At 38.9% G+C, this 21,252-nt stretch overlaps 1 protein-coding gene and 1 pseudogene across 2 annotated transcripts in view; one reads left to right on the top strand and one right to left on the bottom strand.

Moving 5' to 3' along the window:
- The window catches only part of MAPRE2 (microtubule associated protein RP/EB family member 2), a 155,492-nt gene extending 149,212 nt beyond the window's left edge, over positions 1–6,280 (top strand). For both annotated transcript variants that reach the window (XM_074944415.1, XM_074944414.1), the window contains one exon: positions 1,436–6,280. In XM_074944415.1, coding sequence (XP_074800516.1) covers positions 1,436–1,507 — 72 coding nt within the window. In that variant the 3' untranslated portion in view covers positions 1,508–6,280. The remainder of the gene's footprint in view (positions 1–1,435) is intronic.
- Positions 6,281–7,836: 1,556 nt separating this feature from the next.
- LOC141982392 (ethanolaminephosphotransferase 1-like) overlaps positions 7,837–21,252 on the bottom strand; it is a 57,250-nt pseudogene continuing 43,834 nt past the window's right edge.

Raw genomic sequence — 21,252 nt, 5'->3', positions numbered from 1 at the left:
AAAACCAATTTTGGATGTTTTTTTCTTCATTTTCAAATATATTGATTTTTAGTTACAACACAGAATACAAAGTGTACAGTGCTCACTTTTTATTATTTTTATTACAAATATTTTCAGTGTAAAAAAAGATAAACAAAAGAAATTGTATTTTTCAATTCACCTCATACAAGTCCACTCAGTCCTACTTCTTGTTCAGCCAATCGCTAAGACAAACAAGTTTGTTTACATTTATGGGTGATAATGCTGCCCGCTTCTTATTTACAATGTCACCTGAAAGTGAAAACAAGTGTTCGCATAGCACTGTTGTAGTCGGCATTATAAGGTATTCATGTGCCAGATATGCTAAATATTCATGTGCTCCTTCATGCTTTGTCTTGTAGGTGCTAAAGTTTTACATTGTTTTGTTTTTGAGTGCAGGTATGTAAAAAAGAATAATAATAATTTCTACATTTGTAAGTTTCATTTTCACGATAAAGAGATTGCACTACAGTACTTGTATGAGATGAATTGAAAAACACGGTTTCTTTTGTTTTTTACAGTGCAAACATTTGTAATAAAAATAATATAAAGTAAGCACTGTACACTTTGTATTCTGTGTTGTAATTGAAATCAATATGTTTTAAAATGTAGAAAAAAATCCAAAAATATTTATAATAAATTTAAATTGGTATTCTGTTGTTTAACAGTGTGATTAAAACTGCAGTTAATCACAACTATTTTTTTAATCTTGTGATTAACTCCAATTATTTTTTAATCGTTTTGACAGCCCTAATTAGAATGTAATTCCATGGTAAATCTGTGCTTTCCCCAGCTATTAGCTGCAACCCATGCTCCCTACTAGCTACAAGTCAAATGATACCTGAGAAACACAAAACAGTTTTCTACCTTGCAGAAATATATTAAAGTGGATTTGTCTGAATTGTAACCTACGACCGATTGTGCAGTTTTAACTTGTTTACCACAATCACGTACTACAGGCCACTGCAGCAGACCGTATTAAACAGGGTCTTATCCCAGTTTTCAGTCTTTAAGTAACAAAAGAAAAGCTATACCAAAGTGCTATGAAACTTATTTTTCCATAAACCTGTTATGAGTCCTGTTAACTAGTATGCAACATTTATTCCACTGAACTAGTCTCTTTTGTACTGGAAATGAAATTCTTCAAATATTAACCCCTTAGTCCCAAAGGTTCATCCTGTTATATTAAACAGACATACTTGCAAAATAGTTTGGATATTGAGAATAAAGGGGATGTGGGAGTGTCCAACACAGATGTCTTGCCTTGGTAGCCTTGAAATTATGGCTACCTGTTGTCCTCATACTTGAATGAAAATCAGGAGCCAAAACATAGACTAGGTTTAGTGCTATGGTAGTATATCAAATCAGGAGTGTGTTCTGTTGAAGTCTTTTTTTTTTTTTTTTTTTAAACATGCAGGAGAGCCACACAGATGAGCATGAAGGCGAGGAGCAGATTCATGAACAGCCCCAGCAGCAGGAAGAATACTGACCTGTCCAACATCTTTGACAGTTTTCATTCTGTATGGGAACTTTCTTCTGGAGAAAGGAATATGTGTGGCCTCAAACTCAAAACCAGTCACTCCCAGTCTGCCATTAACATTTATGTACCGTAGTGAGTGCAAGCAAACCACTGCATTCTGTACCCATATTTTGCCAAGATGCATTTGCAGAAGTCTTCTTTCAGTGTGTCTACCTGAGAGGTCGTAGGGCTACATCACCTACTGTACATCACTGCAACTTCACCACTTGGCTGCTTGAGATTTGTTCCGCTTTTTAAAAAATATATATATTTATTTTTTCTTTTTGTCTTAAGTATGATACATTTGTAATTTGTTCTAAAATGTTTATATTGGCATCTCTTGTGGCAAGAAGTACTGTACCACTAGATGTGTTTGTCACTTGGTGGTGCTTTGGTATTTTCAAGTACATCTGCCTCGGGGCATAAATTTGGTCAAACAATTGGAACAAAGGGATACATTAGAAGTGATACTCAAGCTATAATGATGAGGTGTGTGTTGTGGAGGGAAAAGGCTTATGTGACTCATATCGTTCCTATCCTGTAGTCACAAAAGAGACGGCAAAGCAACAGTTTCCTTAATAAAGATTTAAACCCCCCTGAGTGTTTTACACCAAAGCATGTTAGAAAGCTGCACGATATGTTTTTATTTCTGGAAGATACGTGTCTACTTAGCTGTTTGAAAGTCCTCTCAACTTCCTGACGTTTCAACAGGACGTTTCCCTCCTTCTTTCTTTTGAAGGACCTGTATTTATTAGAAATTCTGCCTCCAGCTCAGTGCTGAATCGGGAGACAACAGTCTCCTCTCTCCTGCAGCTGCATCTGCAGAATGCCATTTCTGACCTTATATTCTGCCTGCCACCCCTACAAATGAGGATCAAGTGGGTCAGCCATTCCTCTTTCCTACTCTTGCCTCCTCTCCTCTTGGCCACACACATATGGAAGATGAAGACTTCCTTACTGGGGCTAGGCATATCCAAGGTTGATTTGCCGCAAACCAGCTGCAGAACCAGTCCTGAAACTCTTAAGAGATTCTCCTTTTAAACATGAAATGATTTGACTACTGATTGAAGGCATATTTTCCCCATTGGTGCTTAAGCCACTCTCTGCATGCTTAGTGAACCAGCCAGAAGTCCTGTTAGAGGTAAAGAACACATTAGCAGGGGATCACCTGCAAGGGACAAAAACAGTTGTGCAGGCTGACTGACCTCACTGCTGGATAGGTTGGCCCAGTGCAGAGCCAGAATTTAGAGACTTCTGTGGCAAGGGTGTTTCCTCTTAATTAGGGTACTTGTTATCCTGTTCTAAATTATGGCATTTTGTAGGTAGAAATATAGCATAAAATACATTTAAAAGCATTCCTTATTTTTAAAAAATCTTAAAATAGCACATTTTTGGTCTATTTCTGAATCAGTATTGCCTTTCTTTTACACTTGGTGTTCCTGGCTTCCATCGCTTGATTTCTTAATTCTAGATTTATTACTTCGGTTATTTGATTTGGCAGGCACAAGGAGAAGTCTCATCCCAGGCTACTATCATTGAAAAGCTCAATAAAACCTTCTGAATGCTGTATCTTTTTTAAAATCTTTATGGAGTTGCTTTACTGATTAAGCTCCGGTACTAAATTTATACTGAAGCAGAAGGTTTTTTTAATTAAAAAAAAATCTTCAGTTCTCAAATCTTTTGCAGCAACGTTAATCTAATTTAGTTAAATGTGAGCAATCACTCCTACTGAGTTTCATACCACAGCCAGTACATAAAATACCTTTAAACATTAGAACAGGTGTTTCCATTTCCTCAGTTGCTCCCTCGGCTCAGCAGCATAGTATCCAGTCCCTGTGGGTTGAAAGAGTTTTCTGGCCCTGACCCCAGCATTGACCTCACTTCCTGCCCAATAATAGGTAGTGAAAGTGCTGTACCCTGCAATGTAGTACTTTCATTGCTATTTTTAGTTTAATTGATTTGCTTGGTTTCAATTAAAATCCTATATGTAAAGCAAATTAAAAAGTGAGGAGTTTTTTATAAGGATATAATGTCAGCATTTAGGGCACAGTTCTTAATTTTGTCTCAGAAATTTCCATTAGCATCTGGGGAAGTTCTGGTGGCGCAAGAAATTCAGGATCGGACCCTACCCTGCTACTGGCATCAGCACCAGATTGTGATCACTGATACAATTCCATCATCTTCCCATTTATAGGCAAGCAGACATTGAAGAGGTCTTCCTTAAAAAGTGTTTTTCCAAGGCTGCAAAATGGTTAGATTTTTCTGCTTGCGAGGTGGTTCTCGACGAGGCTACTCTACCCTACCCTTTTCAGCTATAAGTATAAAAAAAAGCCAACCTGTCCTTTCCTCCCTTTCTTCCTACTCTGCCTTGTAATTGGTCTGAGGAGTATAACCCTTTCACTGCTTTGTATCAGGCAGGAAGTGATTGATGTAGGGCACAGGAATGGTAGTTACCTTCCCAAGCCAGAGAGCCTCAAATGTGGTGAGGAGTGATACTCTGGAAGGGGATAGAGTTGTCCACCTGCCCGGGTGAGTAACACCATTATTCCCTTATGGTTTTAATATGCATTTGTAATTACTTTACTAAATAGCTCACCATAAAGCTTTGGTTATATATTAAATGTAAACTGAAAGGAATGTAAACATATGTATTGTTAATTATAAATAGATAAGTAATGACATCATAGATGCAAAAAGTCTTATTCAGATGTATCAGTCATTTTACATTACCCACAAATTGTCGCATGGTAGAGTAGATTTTTTTTTTTTTTTGGTCTCTGAATATGTGAATAACTTGACTTGCGTTTATCTTTTTACATATTTAATAAAAAAAAGTATATGTTAAAATCTGTGTAGCTCTAGAGACTATTCAAAACAGTTTAAAGTGGTAGTTTTCTATTTATATATTAAACTGTTTCATTATTAATTGCAAATGCGAGCAAGGGAAAAAAAGCCAAATGCTTTAAAAGGAAATGTGGTTCATAATGTATGTAGAAATCTCTTTTCAGGAGCCCAACAACTGTATCACCCTTCCACAAATCTCAGGATGAGATGAATGAAAATATAAAAAAAATAAAATAAGATGCAGATTATTCTTTTGGCAAACTCTTTCCAGTTTCAGAGTACTAAATCTCTTGCAGCTGTAGTTTAGTTTGGATGTAGGTACAGCAAAAGTAAACTAAGAGGTGAAGAGGGATTATTATAGTGAAGATCTACAGGGAAATTCCAAATGGACCTTTGCCACAGAGGTCTAACGGTAGGGATGCCATCTTAAGTGCAGTCTCTAAAAGATTTAAATTGGGATCAGAAATACTTGCTCTGTGTGACGAAATAGCTGGAAGAATGCATTAAAGCCAACTCCATGGATCTGACTCAGTGTAGTGTGGGAAAGTGTGTTAGGTATTTGCTGCTAAGCCTTAGGGAACAGTACTGGGGGGCAGGGAATGCTTCCCTTCCTAGAGGAAGGAAGGATCTAATCTAAATTGCTCTTGATCTCCACCTAGAGGTTTGCTTTAATGTTTCATCACAGCTTCAGAGAAGGCTGCTTTGTCCATCCATTCAGCATGAGGGCAATTCAGCTTCTTTAGCATGTACTATAACAGTTCTTAAATTACTAAATTTTGGTGGGGAAGGAGAGCAGAAGGCCATGAAGGGGTAGGCAGAAACCTAGTGACCTCATTCAGACCAACCAGATTTAAGTTCATTGTCGCAGTGAGAAGATTATTACGATAGATGCCCTTCCTCAGAATAGGTAAGCAAATCTATGTTCCAATGTCTAACATGCCCCATCATAAAGAGTATAAATTTCACTTTCATTTGAAAATGATGGTGAAACTAACCATCTGTTGCACAGATGTACCAAGTAAAAGGAGGCATGGTGTCCAGTTTATCTTCTCCATAGTCCTTAGCAGACCTTGTGAAAAGTCAGTCAGTGCTCATACTGCCCTGCTGTGAACAAACCACTCTATTCCATTTTGTTGAATCAAAGTTAACTTATTTTCCAAGACATTCTCTAACAGTGTAACATACACTGTACAGTACATAATCTGCATCTGTACATCAGTTTGCCCTAATGTAGCTTGACAGTTAATTTAAAAAAAATAGATAAAACTTGCATATGTGATATAGCTTTCACATTAAATAGTACAAGGAATTCATTTACATTAAAACTCTGTGCTATGCATTTTAAAAAATCAATATAGTAGAGACATGGACAGGATGGTGGCGTTTCAAGTTTTGTCATTTAAGTTAAGACACTTTTATGTACATGTACACTTCCAACAGTTTACAAATAAATTGTGCGGGGGGCAACAATACAAAGATAATGATCCTGATATAACTACTGAGGTGTATATTTCTATTACACATACTTTTCATATACTGTACTTAAAAAATTATGATCTGCTTGTATTCACCCAAATATTTTCCCGATATTTTTTGATGAATGGATTTAAAAAAAAAAAACTTTGAAAATCTACAGGTGTCAAACTAGGTGAGAAAATTCTGTTCCAATATATAAAGTATTTGAATTAATATTTAATTCCATCAAAGAATGAGACTTCAGAATCTTGTCTGAAACTTCAGTTTCTTAGCTACATGCACTCAGGGCTTCCCCTCTAGCATCTCATTAAATACACAATCCTTTAGACCTGGTAGGTCCAGCAAGTATTCCTTCATGCAGCACTGGAATCCTGCTCTGGAGACCCCAAAAAGGCCTGGGGCAACCCAACCCTCACCTTCACCTCCATAGATGGAAGGGGACTCGTCATTCAAGGAGTGATGGTAGAACTTTCCCTAAATAGCTGACTTAACCATTGGCTTGAATTGATGTGATGCAAGCACAATTGACGCACACCTGAATACCTGGGACTAGTCAGAAAGCCTCTTTGGCTAGGACAGCATGTGAGAGGAAGAGAGCCCAATCACAAAGGACATAAACTTAAATAAAGTAAGCATTTTTCAGTGAAGGACGAACACGTGTATTTTTAAATATCGCTGTAGCCCTCCTCCCACTCCACCCCCAAATTCTTATTTCCTATGTAACCTGAGTAATGTACTTTAAATAGCAACAGGAATTTGCAACCCTGCTATATGCACCAGAAGATTTATTGGCCTAGATAGTAAAGAATGCAGGCAAAGAACTGATTAGTATGTATTGCATACCTAGATGAGGCTGAAAAAAATACTGTGTACAAAGAATTTAGCAGGCCACTCACTTTGTGTCTATTTGGTTTTTCAAATTTGTTTGCCCAGTTACTCTAGCATTCAGGCCCTACCTTCACAACAAGATTAGGCTATGTCTACACTACAGCTTATGTCGGCATTACTTACGTTGCTCAGGGGTGTGAATAAACCACCCCCCGAGCAACATAAGTTACACTGACATATATCCCTGGTATGGACAGCACTATATTGGTGGGAGAGCTGCTCTCCCGTCGGCATAGAGCATCTTCACCAGATGCACTGCAGCATGTGTAGACAAGCCCTCAGAGAATCTTCAAAGCCTTCTAGTGTACAAGTTTTCTTTTCATAAACAACCAGATTGGAGTGGGGTATATTGCTTGTTGTTTCTTAGGTAAGCACCAACAATGTGCTTTGTGCTGTATAAGACACACATGTAAGGGCAATCCCTGCCCTGCAGAGCTTGCAATCTGAATAATATAGATCAGACAAGGATCACTGAGAACCAAAGAGAGTATGGGATTTAAAGGGTCTTGTTTTGCTTGAAGTTTCCTCATCTGATGCTCTTCACTGATTAACTTGAGGTAAATAAAGCATTTGACATGGGTTAGTATTTGGGGGGAGTGTCGGAGAAGTGAGACTTTAGGAAATGGAATGTGGCTGGCATATTGGAAGTTCCACACAAATACAGCATCACTTAAGCAGGCACAAACATATGAGCCAGGGAAGGAAGTGTAGGGGACATCAAAACTGGCTTCATTGGTGAATGGACAGGATAGAGAGAGGGCACAATTAAAAAAGCTCAATGATGTAGTATCGCCTAGGACTGATTTGTGCAGGGTTTCGAAGGTAGGGACAAGAAGTTCAAACTTGATATTCTGGGCGAAGAGGAAGAAGATAGGATAGGCAACATAGGCAGCAGAATGACTAGCAATACTTTGGTCACTGGACTAGCTTTCTCTGAACCTTGCTGAGTAGCTCATTGTCTCAGCAGTTTGCATATCGAGCCCATTATACTCTTTGGTTATTTTAATCAACAAAGCACCATTATTTTCATCACAGAAACACAGATGAGAAGCTCCATGGTAAGGTTTATGCTCTGGTCACAGCAAAGATGTTCATTCTTGAATGTGTTTCTTCAACAAAAAGATGTAAATGTTGAAATGCTTACTCAGCTGCCTCCCCAAAAGATAAATTAAAGAGGGTTGCGTGTTTTGATGAGAACATTATTGTACCTGCACAAGAATTCCAAGTCTCTGTATTCCCACTCATTGGGAGTTTTAGGTTTGGAATTCTAAGCATTAAAGCTAGTGAGTTTTGATTTTAAATTCCTCATGTAGTGTATTGATGAGAGATGAAGCCATTGGGGACTAGATTCACAGGTGGCAAAAGAAGTGAATAGAATTAGGCCCTTTTATGCCAGCATTGAATCTGGCCCAAATAATTCAGATCTAATCTGTGCTATTTTGGCCTGGATTGACAAATGTCTTAATCTATTACGGCACTTGCATCCACACGCTGACAAGGGAACATTTTTTTCAAGGCAGGAGGCAAAGCTTTCCCACACAGTGCAGCACCAGGTCTTCAATAAAAGGATGTCAACTGTATATTTTCTAAATGAAATTTTTGCTATTTGGGACATTTGCTCTTAAAGCAAAGTCAAATTAGGGCATGTTTTAAGGATTATTCTACAACATTGGTAGGACAAAATGCTATTGACTGCAGAAGAATGAATTTGATCAGTAATGCAGATGGTGATAAATGCCAAAAATAAATTCAAACGGTATCCAGCTAATCTGAAAGCTTTGGGAAGATATTCCTAGAACATACACACAAGGACACCATGGTACCTCTAACATGGGAGCTGGTGGAGGAGGCAACATAAATTAAATGTTTGAAATGCTGCTTTGCACATTCAAAACAAAATGATCATTTTTTTAAATATGTTTTGTATTTTACTCTGTTTTAACTTCATTGGATTAATCTCCTAGCGAAGAGGCTGGGGGAAGTGCAGGACACACACAAACTGTTACATAAAACCAATCAACAAAGATTATGACTATGATAGGCTTAGCTGATAGTAATCTCTGTCCTTGCAATATTTTGAGCCACTAAAGATTCTGTACTTGGGGGCAAGAGATGCAGTGCCCATAATGAACAAGTTTGTTTTCCTTTGGACTAAAGATAAATACACAGCAAAGAATGAATTAAAAAAAAATTCAAAGTATAGCAAACTGCCACACTTGTATGTCATTAGTAATCACACCAAATCTGACACATGTATCTTCTCCCTACTGCCTCAGTTGTAACTTTTCCTATACCTGCAATTATGAATAAAATCATAAAAAAACATGTATTTATCACACAAACTCCATAGTGTACGTGAGCAGCTGTGGCTAACGTAGTGAACATGGTAAGTGCCATTTCCTCATTCTTGCCCAGGAGCCCTGTTACCACTGCGTAGACCACGAGAGCTCATGGAAACAGGAGCCAGTGGAAAGCTTCAGATCTGGTGTCGCTCATCTGGCAAATTATCAGTCTGCACTGTTAGAATAATGTACTCAGTCAGGTAAGATGTATTGGAGCAATTTATTTAAAGGAAGAGTGTTAATTTGTCTGCTAGAGTATTTTCAGTTGAAAAAGCGTGTGGCTTAGGAAACATGGGTAGTTCCAAGATGGGGATTTACCATAAATGATTGTCTTTGCTCCTTTATTGGCTGTGATTTTTACAGCACTTTATTACATGTAATTTAAAACATACAGTACATATCTTTTATGGAGACAGTGTTTTGACATGTTACTCTTTGAATTTAAAAACAACTTTGCATAAAGGGCAGCTTGTTTGACACTTGTTTTCACAAACTCAAAAATGTAATACTAAATCAAACTTAAACATTGGAGCAATGGATTGAGGTAGAAGGATCATGGTCAAAGTGATGGACTGAACATATAAAGTGCTGTATAAATCACAAGTATTAGTGTTTTAGTGAGATCCTGAATACTGTAATACTATTGGTCTCCTATGTATTTTCACTACATGAATTTTCATATCCTTAACCAAAGTTTCTTTCAGCTTGAAATGACTAAATACCAAACCATGGACAAAATTTTCAAAAGCACCTAAGTCCCATTTTCAAAGGTGATTTAGGTTTCTGTGGGTCAGCTTTTAAAGGTATTTAGGCACCTAAAGATCCAGACAGACTCCTAGTAGGATTTTCAAAAGCACCTAATTCAATTGGTTCAAATGGGATTTTGTAAAGCCACTGGTTGCATAACTCCCATTAAATCAATGGAGGTAGGAGCGTAGGTGCTTTTTGAAAATCCCATGAGGCACCTCTGTACATCTTTAGGTGCCTATATACTTTTAAGAATTTGGCTCCAGGCCTGGTCTAGGCTTGAAAATTAGATTTAACTTAGCTACATCACTTAGGGCTGTGAAAAAATGTGTGCCCTGTGCAATGTAGTTAGGTCAACCTAACCCCACTGGTAGGCACAGCTAAATCAACTGAAGAATTCTTCAGTCAACCTACCTACCACTTCTTAGAGAGGTGGATTACCAACAAGGATGGGAAAATACCCTCCATCAGTCTGGGAAGCATCTACACCATGGCACTACAGCAGCACAGTTGCAGTGCCGTAATTATGCTATAGTGTAGACATGGCTTAAGTATCATTGAAAGTCAATGGAGCTTAAGAGCCAAAAACATTTTTTGAAAATTAAATAAGCTCCTAAATCACTTGTGCACTTTTGAAAATTTTACCCTTTGTCAACTTACGTTTGGCTCAAAATTGAAATGTAGTAAAAATTTGCATTTTTATAAATCCTAAAATCAATAGAAAAACTTTCACACAAAAAAAAATCGAATGAAAAGTTCATTCCCCTGTAGTGTTTGAAATCCAAACACTACAGTATTAAGTCTCTGAAAGTAAAGGTGACACTGACTTCACTGTTTCATTGTGGAAGCTTAAAAAATGGAAAAAATAAAGTATGTAAATTTATTTCACATTCAGTAATTTAAGGTGTAATTATTAATAGTGCAGGTAAACACACTGGCTTACAATGTATTATTGAAGTTGACAGTGTCCCTTTTAAAATACAATCCATTTTAGAATTCACTTAGGGAGCTGTGTTGTGCTTTGCAGTATATCAACAAGAGTAAGTTACCGTAATCTTCTTATTACATACATAGTGTCTTTTTTGCTGAGCAACCGCATATATCCAGAAGGTGGAATATGTATTGTTAATTATGTTAAATATGATTTTCCATTAAAACTGATTTGTTAAATTCTCAGTGTGGTTTGTAATGTTTACTCACATTATTCCCAGTTTCCATCACAATAAATTACTTCCATTAACATATTTCAGAGTAACAGCCGTGTTAGTCTGTATTCGCAAAAAGAAAAGGAGTACTTGTGGCACCTTAGAGACTAACCAGTTTATTTGAGCATGAGCTTTCGTGAGCTACAGCTCACTTCATCGGATGCATACTGTGGAAACTGCAGAAGACATTATATACACAGAGACCATGAAACAATACCTCCGCCCACCCCATTCTCCTGCTGGTAATAGCTTATCTAAAGTGATCATCAAGTTGGGCCATTTCCAGCACAAATCCAGGTTTTCTCACCCTCCGCCCCCCCACACACAAACTCACTCTCCTGCTGGTAATAGCCCATCCAAAGTGACCACTCTCTTCACAATGTGTATGATAATCAAAGTGGACCATTTCCTGCACAAATCCAGGTTCTCTCACCCCCCTCCAAAAACCACACACACAAACTCACTCTCCTGCTGGTAATAGCCCATCCAAAGTGACCACTCTCCTTACAACGTGCATGAAAATCAAGGTGGGCCATTTCCTGCACAAATCCAGGTTTTCTCACACACACACCCCCAAACACACACACAAACTCACTCTCCTGCTGGCAATAGCTCATCCAAACTGACCACTCTCCCCACAATGTGCATGACAATCAAGGTGGGCATCAACAAAATATATTGTGCATAAAGAATTGTAATTGCAGTCATTTACTAGTTCTGAGATATATTGGCCAATAAATAATATACTATTTTAAACCTGAACTACTCTAGTCACTACAGATGACAGTAGAAAAAAGGTTAGAACTGAGTTTGTCAGATAAAAATGGAAGTGGGATATTAAGACTCTTCTGCTGATCTAACCCATTTCCCTCAGAATCTTTTCCTACAATCTATTCTCAGTGCTTTGGTTCCATTTAAACTAGCTTTAGAAAGGTGGGTTCCACTATTCCCATTCCACAAGCTAATTGTGTTAGGAATATTTTTTTGATAGGTTAAAATTTTCGTTCTTAATTCCATCCTGTTAACCTCCATTCCCATGTGTCAACGCAGCTAATTCCTCTTTCCTTAATGTTTACACCCTTCCAATGCTACAAGTATTTTTATTTGACTTGTATTCCCTACCTAGACCTCAGTTGGCCACACGACATATATATTTGTCTTTATAAGGTTATTCAGTAGCCTCTCTTTTTCTATTCTCTGAGTATTGTTACCTTTGTTTTAGTATTTATTATTGGGTTCAGGAAAAACTGGCCAGATTTAGACATAGCCTGGATCAGAGGCTCTAGAGAAAGACCAGAGCTGAAGATTACGCCCTGGTTATGGGCCTGAGTGGTGATGATGGATGGATGGTGTCCATTGTGGGGACGGGGAAATGGTTAAGAATTCTGTTTTGGCTATGATGATCTTAAACATGTACGTTTTCTAGTTGTCTTATTTCAGTCTAGGTCCTCAGTCTTCTCCCACTTTGAACTCCCTGTTAACTGTCTCCACAGTTATGCTCACCTCCGCCCCATCCGTTTGTTAGCAGTGAATCTGAAATCCTCCAAGCAGTTGCAGTCTCCACAGCCAGCTCCATGAGGAGGTCCAAAAGGGCTCAGACTCTCCCATCCACCATCCTAAATCCTCAATACGAAGTGTTCTATTGTTCTGAATGAAAATCTCTACCTGTCTTAGGGGACTTTCTAAGCGTGCCTGTAGTTCAGACAGAAGTATGACATTTGCCTTTTGTGACTGTGTGCTCAGACAGCCAACAATGTTGCCTGAACATTTCCCAGGATGCCTTTGAGATCCCTCAGTGGAATTTTGAGATCCCTGGGTGGAATAGAGGGAAGAAAGTTTTGTGCTTCAAACCAGAGGAGAAGTGGGGTGAATGGAGTGGCTCCAAGGCTGTGCTACTGCCCCTGCCAAAGGGGCAGGGTGTGTGGGGGAGGGGCAAGAGCTGTCTCTTGGGGATGAGTTGCTGGTAGACACCTTACCTTTTTTTTTTTTTTTTTTTTAAAGCCTTGTTTTTCCAGTTAGATGCTAAAATATTGGGAACTGCCTGTCTCTTAGAGCATCCCATTAGAGGCGCTTCTTTTTTCTTCTTGTTTTTCCCCCCAGGAGGCCCTTGCTTTACCTACCTAGTCTGACATTGCATGGTTTTGAGGTCAAGTTGAAAGCAGGCTTGAAGTCAAAAGTGTCTAGTGGACAAATAAATATGTTGTGAAAGGAAGGAGACATGCAAGATACTGGCAGGTAGAGAAAAGTGGGCAGCAATTTGTGGTCTTTAGGGCAGATAATGAAAACCCAGTTTATCAGAATCTCAGGGTGAACCTCTATTGCTATGACAACTATTACTTAGTCTCTGAAGGGAATATGTATAAAAGGTACCAATGGAGAGGAGGAAAAAAGATGGCTTTTTTGCTTTTGAAACGTTAGTGGTTCAATTACTATTTATTTACACATTTTAATTGCTATAACCCTCTAATTCAGCAGTAATTATCTCAGTAAGACAGGATCTTGAAATACATACTATACTGATTAGCTGCAATAAATTGCAGTATAACAAGGAACTTTTGGGTCACCTTGTTGTTTTCCCCTTAAAAGTATCTTGACACTATTCTTCATTGGTTGAGATGCTTATTTAATATTTGCCTACTGCCCGTCAGATTTCCCTCACTGGCAGGAAATCCGTATTTCTCACTTAAGAACATACACAGCTCTCTTAGAAATGTAAATGGAATGACAAATTCATACAATGGCGCCTGTACCCTTGACAAATGAGGCACCCCTCACATGGCAGAGTGCAGTCTCCAAGATGGAGCTTATTCAGTTGTGACTGCCAAGCATATTTTTAAAAGGATATTTGAACATGAGCACTATCCATGAATATCCATTCCTGGTTTTACAAAATAAATGTTTAGAGGCCTCCAATGAGAGCTCACGGCTTCCATCCTGAACAGACAGGATTTCACATCTCCTGTAATGCAGGAAACTTCCGTTTCTGTACATGTTAAATTTGGTGGTACTGTATGCCAAACTAACCTACTCGTGTATACTGTAGTAATAAATACTTAATTACAATGAGCATAGTACTGATTGATATTCACTTTTATAGTGAAACTGTGTCCTGGAAATTATACCAGAAGTGTTGTTCAAAATATGCGGTAAAATGTGCATCTTCCTGTAAAACAACTAAAATATATTTACCTGTGGAGGAACAATTATACCGAAAAGGTGTACACAGATATAATGACAGGTTCCAGAGTAGCAGCCGTGTTAGTCTGTATCCGCAAAAAGAAAAGGAGGACTTGTGGCACCTTAGAGACTAACAAATTTGAGGGCATAAGTCACAAGTCCTCCTTTTCTTTTTACAGATATAATGGTTGTCCAACATCTCAGTGCATTTGCAGCTCTCTGTATGAAGTTAATTGTTCACTTCCTATAATTCTCAAAAAATCTTTTCATCCTTATATATTGAGTTGCATTATTTACTTAAGTAAACTTATATTTGTGGAGTTATACAATATCTTTTGCAGGTTGAGGCATATGGATTCGATATGTTTCCAAAACTTAGTGCCATGCATGAAGCCCAGTTATTCAGGGTTTGTCCTGGGGCAGGCAAATTTTTCAACACAAGGCCCTGATTTAGCAAAACATGTGCTTAAGTCCCATTGAAATCAAGCGCTGTCGTGAATCAAGGCCTAACCCTTGATTTCAGTGAGAGCTTGAATATTAAGAATTATGTTCAGTTTTGTTGTATGGTATTCCATATTGCTTCTTCACAAAGATTTATTTTCCATCTACATTAGATGAAGAAAGAGGATGCTAAGGTACAATGAACAAGTAATGTAAGAGAAATTCAGAGGACCATCGCAAGGCATCACTTATGCCCTCAAAATATTACTTATACTATAGTACTTGTGGTGGTGGTCTAAACTGGGGAGTACCCGATTAATCGGGGAGTACCCAATTATACCTACATGTTGGAGGATATCTGGTATGTTTCATGAAATAAAGACAGCAATGTTCATAAAGCTCTGGAAAAAAGACCTTAAAAATTTTACACTAATCTGGAATAAATATCCAAAAACCTGTACTAACACTGCTGAAAGCGTTAACATTTCAGGCAATTGGTGTAGTATATTTTTATAAACGAGGGTGTAATGTGGACACACTATTTAGACACTTAATTCCAGTGGCACAAGAGGAGTGAAAGTGATTCTGGTGAGTTTTTTTAACTAATGTTGCTCTTTTCTTTCTTTTAGTCACATCAAGTAAAAGAACAATTTAATTCTACTCCTAGAATAGTGTCTCTAAATATAAACCGTAGTCACAAAAATACTTACAATAACATTTGAGAAGACAACACCGGCCATCCATAAAAATAGCCTGGTTTGTTTTGCTAATATATCACACGGTGATAAAATCACCCAGATAGTAAGAAGCGCAAACAGCAGCACAGGAGATACCAGAGGTAGAAGTCCTTCATACAAAGAATCTTTCTTCAGTGTTTTCTTTGTGTGCTCTGCAAATAAAGAAAACTATCGATTTTATGGAGTGAGATACACGTTATCTAATCTACCTCTCCCCAATAATTTCAAAACTCTAGCTTGAACAAGGTCTATGAAGCTTAACAGTTCATCTCTCAAATATTATTACCACTGTGCAAATGTTTTAGAAAGTTAAACATTTTAAGAGATCCTAGGATACCTATGCAATTCGTCTTACTTGGCTAAAATTAGATTGTTTTATTCATATTAGGTAGTCTTTAGTCAGCTTCCCCTATTCGTCGCTGTCTAGCAATAAAACACAAACCTCATGCCGAGTGATTTGCAGTAGTTGTGTCTTTTGCAATTCTCCAATTTCACAGAAATCCACATGCTGTGCAACTATTTATTTAGATGATGAAACTTTTTTATTTAGAGGCTGCTGAAATGTTTTCATCCATTATACATCATACTTAATGCTGGCACATTATTATTTGCTTAGTTTTAGATACGTTTCTGCTAAATGATTGTTGCGGCATCACCCAAATGCTATTGTAATGTGGAATCAATTTTAAGTAGTAAAATATAACAAAATTAATGTTTGTTTTTTCTTGATTGTTGATCTTTTATAGTACTTTTAAAGGTGGTAAAGAACTGATTGTCTGTCAGAGGAAAGGATAAATGTAAGATAAACAGTGATTGCGCCTGTACCAATCTCCTTACTAACGCAAAACTCCCATAAAGCATATCAGTGGGATTTTGGATCACTAAAGATTATATGATTTGGGTCATTGATTTATACTTATGATTTAAAACAGGGGTGGCCAACCCGTGGCTCCGGAGCCACATACGGCTCTTCAGAAGTTAATATGCGGCTCCTTGTACAGGGACCGACTCCAGGGCTGGAGCTACAGGCGCCAACTTTCCAATGTGCCGGGGCGTGCTCACTGCTCAACCCCTGGCTCTGCCAGAGGCCCTTCCCACGTCCTCCCCTGAGCCTGCCGTACCCTCGCTCCTCCCCTACCACTCCCCTCCCCGAGCCTCCTGCATGCCACAAAACAGCGGGGAGGTAGGGGGAGGCGCTGCTTGGCGGGAGGCGCTGGGCGGGAGGGGAGCTGATGGGAGCTGCTGACGTATTACTGTTGCTCTTTGGCAATGTACAGTGGTAAATTCTGGCTCCTTCTCAGGCTCAGGTTGGCCACCCCTGATTTAAAAGAACAACTTTAGGTACAGTATATACTGCAAGATGCACAACTACTTGGTGTGCGTGTGTGTAATCAGTGCTCACCAACCGCTCGATCGCGGTCGACTGGTCGATCCTGGAGCCTCTGCCACTGAATCGCGTTCTCCGGCCGCTAAAAGTCTGGCGGCGCAGCAGCAGGCTGCCTGCCTGCCCTGGCTCCATGCTGCTCCCAGAAGCAGCTGGCATGTCTCTGCAGCCCCTGGGGGGCAGGAGGAGGACAGGTGGCTTTGCACACTGCTGCTGCCCCAACCCCTATTGGCTGGGAACTGCAGCCAATGGGAGCTGTGGGGGAGGTGCTTGAGGACCTGGGGCAGGGTGGGCGCAGAGGGTCTCCACCCCCTCCTACACCCAAACTCCCTCCCAGAGCTTGCACCTCCTGCACCCCAACCCACTACTGCAGGCTCAACCTGGAGCCTCCTCCCACACTCTGAACCCCTTGGCCCCAGCCCAGAGCCTGCACCCCCTCCCCATCCCAGCCCGGTGAAAGTGAGTGAGGGTGGGGGAGAGTGAGCAACAGGGGGAAGGGGGAATGGAGTGAGCAGGGCAGGGCCTTGGGGAAGAAGCGGGATAGATCCTGGCTTGATCTTAAATTCAAAAAGTGATCCTGTGTGTAAAAAGGTTGGAGACCGCTGATATATATAAAATATTAGGGCTGTCAATTAATCGCAATTAACTCACACGATTAACTAAAAAAAAAATTAATCACAGTTTTAATAGCACTGTTAAACAATAGAATACCAGTTAAAATGTATGTATTTATAGTTGTGCTTTCACAATAGATTGCACTACAGTAGTCGTATGAGGTGAATTGAAAAATACTATTTCTTTTGTTTATCATTTTTACAGTGCAAATATTTGTAATAAAAATAATATGAAGTGAGCACTGTACACTTTGTATTCTGTGTTGTAATTGAAATCAATATATTTGAAAATGTGGAAAACATCCAAAATATTTATATAAATAGTATTCTATTCTTAACACCACTCAATTAATTGCAATTAATTTTAATTGTTTGATAGCCCTAATACATATATAAGAATGAATCAGGTCTGCTGAAATTTTTTGTTGTTTTAAAAACAAAAAATAACCCATGCTGATAAAATACCTGCTGATGTTCAGAGTAGCAGGGTGGGGAGAAAAGAGGGCAAGTTTACCAGAAAACCTGAATTTTTAATGACCAAAGCTTCTGAGCATGACCACTAGAATCCAATAAATCAGACCTTGCTGGATGTTTAGAACTACTGTACTTTTCTGTTCAGAGTAGTGACATAAAACAGCAGCAGGCCTGAGAGAAGCCCTGCCAAATGATTACATAAGATGGAAAATGCTAAGCAAAACAAAGTGCTGAGAATGACAAGAAAGAAAATAAAGAATATTCACTAATCAGAAGAAATACTAATTCTATCAGGTCTCTGGCACTTTTCAGGGCCAGTAAACCCACAGTATGCGTTGGTTGCAGGCCCATTTTTGGGATGACACAGGAGACATCTCTGGTGGGAATATGCTGCAGGAGGCACAATCTCTCTTGGAGTACCCTAGCATGCAGGTGAAGAGCAGAAACTGCCCCATTTCTTTGGATGGTGTAACCTACTCCAGCAGCTCAGCAAGCTGGTGGGCAAAGGGATTGGGATATGCCCATTCCTCTTCTCGGCTTCCTTGGGCTCTGTCTTTGTAAAGCACTTTGAGATCCACAACACAAAAATGCTGTGTAAGTGCTAGGTATTATTTTATATTCTATCTAAATTTAAAACTTTATAATATTTATATTGCACTAATGCCTAGAGGCCTCAACCAGGTTGTACTTAGCATTATATATGCATGTAAATAAATGACTGTCCTTGCTCCAAGGATGTAACAGATGGATGAAATATAAACAAGCAAATATAAGGCAGAGGGCAGGACAGAATAATTAAAATAGGCTATTTGAGCATAGGCTAGCTGTGCATACAATTTCATAGGTGTAATACACCAACCATTAGAAATAATCACAACTTGCCACCTGCCTAGCCATTATCTGATGGTAGTTTCCTATATGCTTCCTGGCAGAGCTGAGTTTTAAAGAGGGATTGAAAGAGGATAAGATGGTGTATTGAGTGTAAGGTACTCAACAACAATAATTTACCTTCGGTGGCCAATAACATTTGGAGAAAATCATGGAGCACATTTGACTGCAAATAAAACACAGTATTATTAACCAACAGCATACATCTGTTTAATTTGCCTGTTGAAGAATCGGAGTTATAAAGAGGAACTGGGTTAGACTGTGGGCGGGGGGGGTAGGAAACGGTTCCTAGAGCTTCTCCCATTGTCATAGGTACTCCACCTCAGCAAGGGGCAGTAGGTAAGTTGATGGAAGAGCCTTTGCATTGAGATAGTGCTGTCTACACTCGGGCTTAGGTCGATGCAACTACGTCACTCAGGACTGAGTGACATAGTTATACCGACATAGGCTTGGTCTACACTACAAACCTAAGTCTCTGGAGGCCTGAAAGTGACAGGAAAACACAAGAGTTATAAACATGAAAAAGAAACCAATGTTACAGATTGTTTTTCTGTAGTCAAGTTTTCACACAGTACATCTGTGAACCAGTTGCCGACTGAAAGAAACATAGCTTTTTCATATGTTACATTTATTTCTCTTGTGAGGACAGCATAAAATGCAATGATTTAAGTAGGATGGTATGACACTTATGTTAATGCACTTACTTATGAATGTTGTACAGCGTCTGCAGAACTGAAAGAAATATACTGCAGCCTGGAAAGAAACAAGATTCATATATGATGTTTTATGGACATGCTGCATTGATGGCATCAAATCTTTACTGATGTGGTAACTGAACTGTTCTGCCTTGTTATGAGAGAATTCCCTACTGGGTGTGTAAACTGAGGTCAAAGGCTGATTGCAGCTGTATAATTATCACTATTAGCCCATATATATTTTATTAAGTGATGCTGCTGCAAATGGTTAACCATTTCGATTCCTGCATTTTGTAAGACGAGCAGTAGAAGCTCTTAAGAGACATTCCGAGCAAAGTGTGTGGTAATGGTGTTCCTAAAAGATTGCATCACGGTTCAGTACTTATTTGTTCTATAGTAGCACCTAGTGGCTTCAACTGCGATCAGGGCCCCATTTTGGTAGGCGCTGTATGTTCACGTAATAGACAGATCTTCAACAAAGAAAATGCAGCTGGAATCGATAATTAACCGCAAACACAGAAGTCAAATTATTTATAGATGAATGTGCTTTTTAGGAAAATGGTAGGTTGGCAATTTAATAGACAAAGATTCTATTTATAATATAATTGTATATTCCATTGTAACAATGATTTATTTTCACTACTGTCATTATTTGACTGACTGTCATTTTGATATTCACTTTAAAAACACAGCGGCGGTTTTAAAAAAAATCTTTTCTTCTTTGAGACTGAGTTAACTGGCAAAGGAATAGGGATTCCCTTGTATAAACTAGGCCAGCAGCTCTGTGTTTATTGTATTACCATAGTGCCCAGGAGCCCTAGCCATTGATCAGTACCCCACTGTGCTAGGTGCTGTACAAACACCAAACAAAAAGACTGTCCCTGTGCAAAAAGTTTACAACCTAAATATGAGACAACAGATGGAAATAGACAGATCAGGGTGTACAAGGAAACAGTGAGACAATACTGGTCAGAATGATGGGCAGTGGATATATGCGGTACTCCTGTGATCTTCTGTGGCGTAAGTTTTTTCCTTTGTGTTGGTCTATGTAGTATTTTCCTTTCTGACTACCTATCAGGTGTTTTCCAGCTGGTTGATTTGTTGCTTGAAGTCCCCATAGGATGGCCTCTGCCTCTGTTTCATTATTATTTGGCTGGATAATTGTCATAATGTCTGTGTTTTAAAATTGTGCAAGACTAATAGTTTGTTACGAGGTAGAATTGCACCCTCTGCTGATATAAACTTTGAGTTTGTAAGTTTAAACTTCCGAAAATCTTAATTATAAAAAAGTACTCAACTGGTTTCACAGTTTTAGCGTTTTGTAACAATTTTTGTAAAAACAAGGAAATTCAGGATGCAGGGTCCTCTATTTGTAGAGGATGTGCAAAAACAAATTTAGGATAGTATACAGTGGGGTTACCATAGCACAGCAGGGTTTCTTGTCTCCTCAAGAGATTTTGGCTTTCACCAGTCAGTCATTTGTCCCCATTGTAGAACTACCAAAGTCTTTGGCACAATTTGGGATGATTGGCAACTCCAACAAAGGAAAACTAGAATAGTAGGGATATTGGAGTCAGGATAAAGTTGTATTAAGGAATACTGCTCTCGCTCCATGGAGACTAGTCAGTATAGCCTATATGTTCTTTAATAAATACCAACCTTCAACCATCTTCTAAAAGGAGAAAAAAGAAAAGAACAGTTCAGCTTGTAATTTTTTTGGGGTGGTGGGTTTTTTGGGGGGTTAGCCCTCATCTGCCTCTCCTCCCCTACCCTTACAAAAAAAAATCCGTCCTCTCTATCAAA

Source organism: Natator depressus, chromosome 2 (assembly GCF_965152275.1).
Source record: "Natator depressus isolate rNatDep1 chromosome 2, rNatDep2.hap1, whole genome shotgun sequence".
Lineage (NCBI taxonomy): Eukaryota > Metazoa > Chordata > Testudines > Cheloniidae > Natator > Natator depressus.
This window is presented reverse-complemented; position numbering and strand designations above follow the sequence as displayed.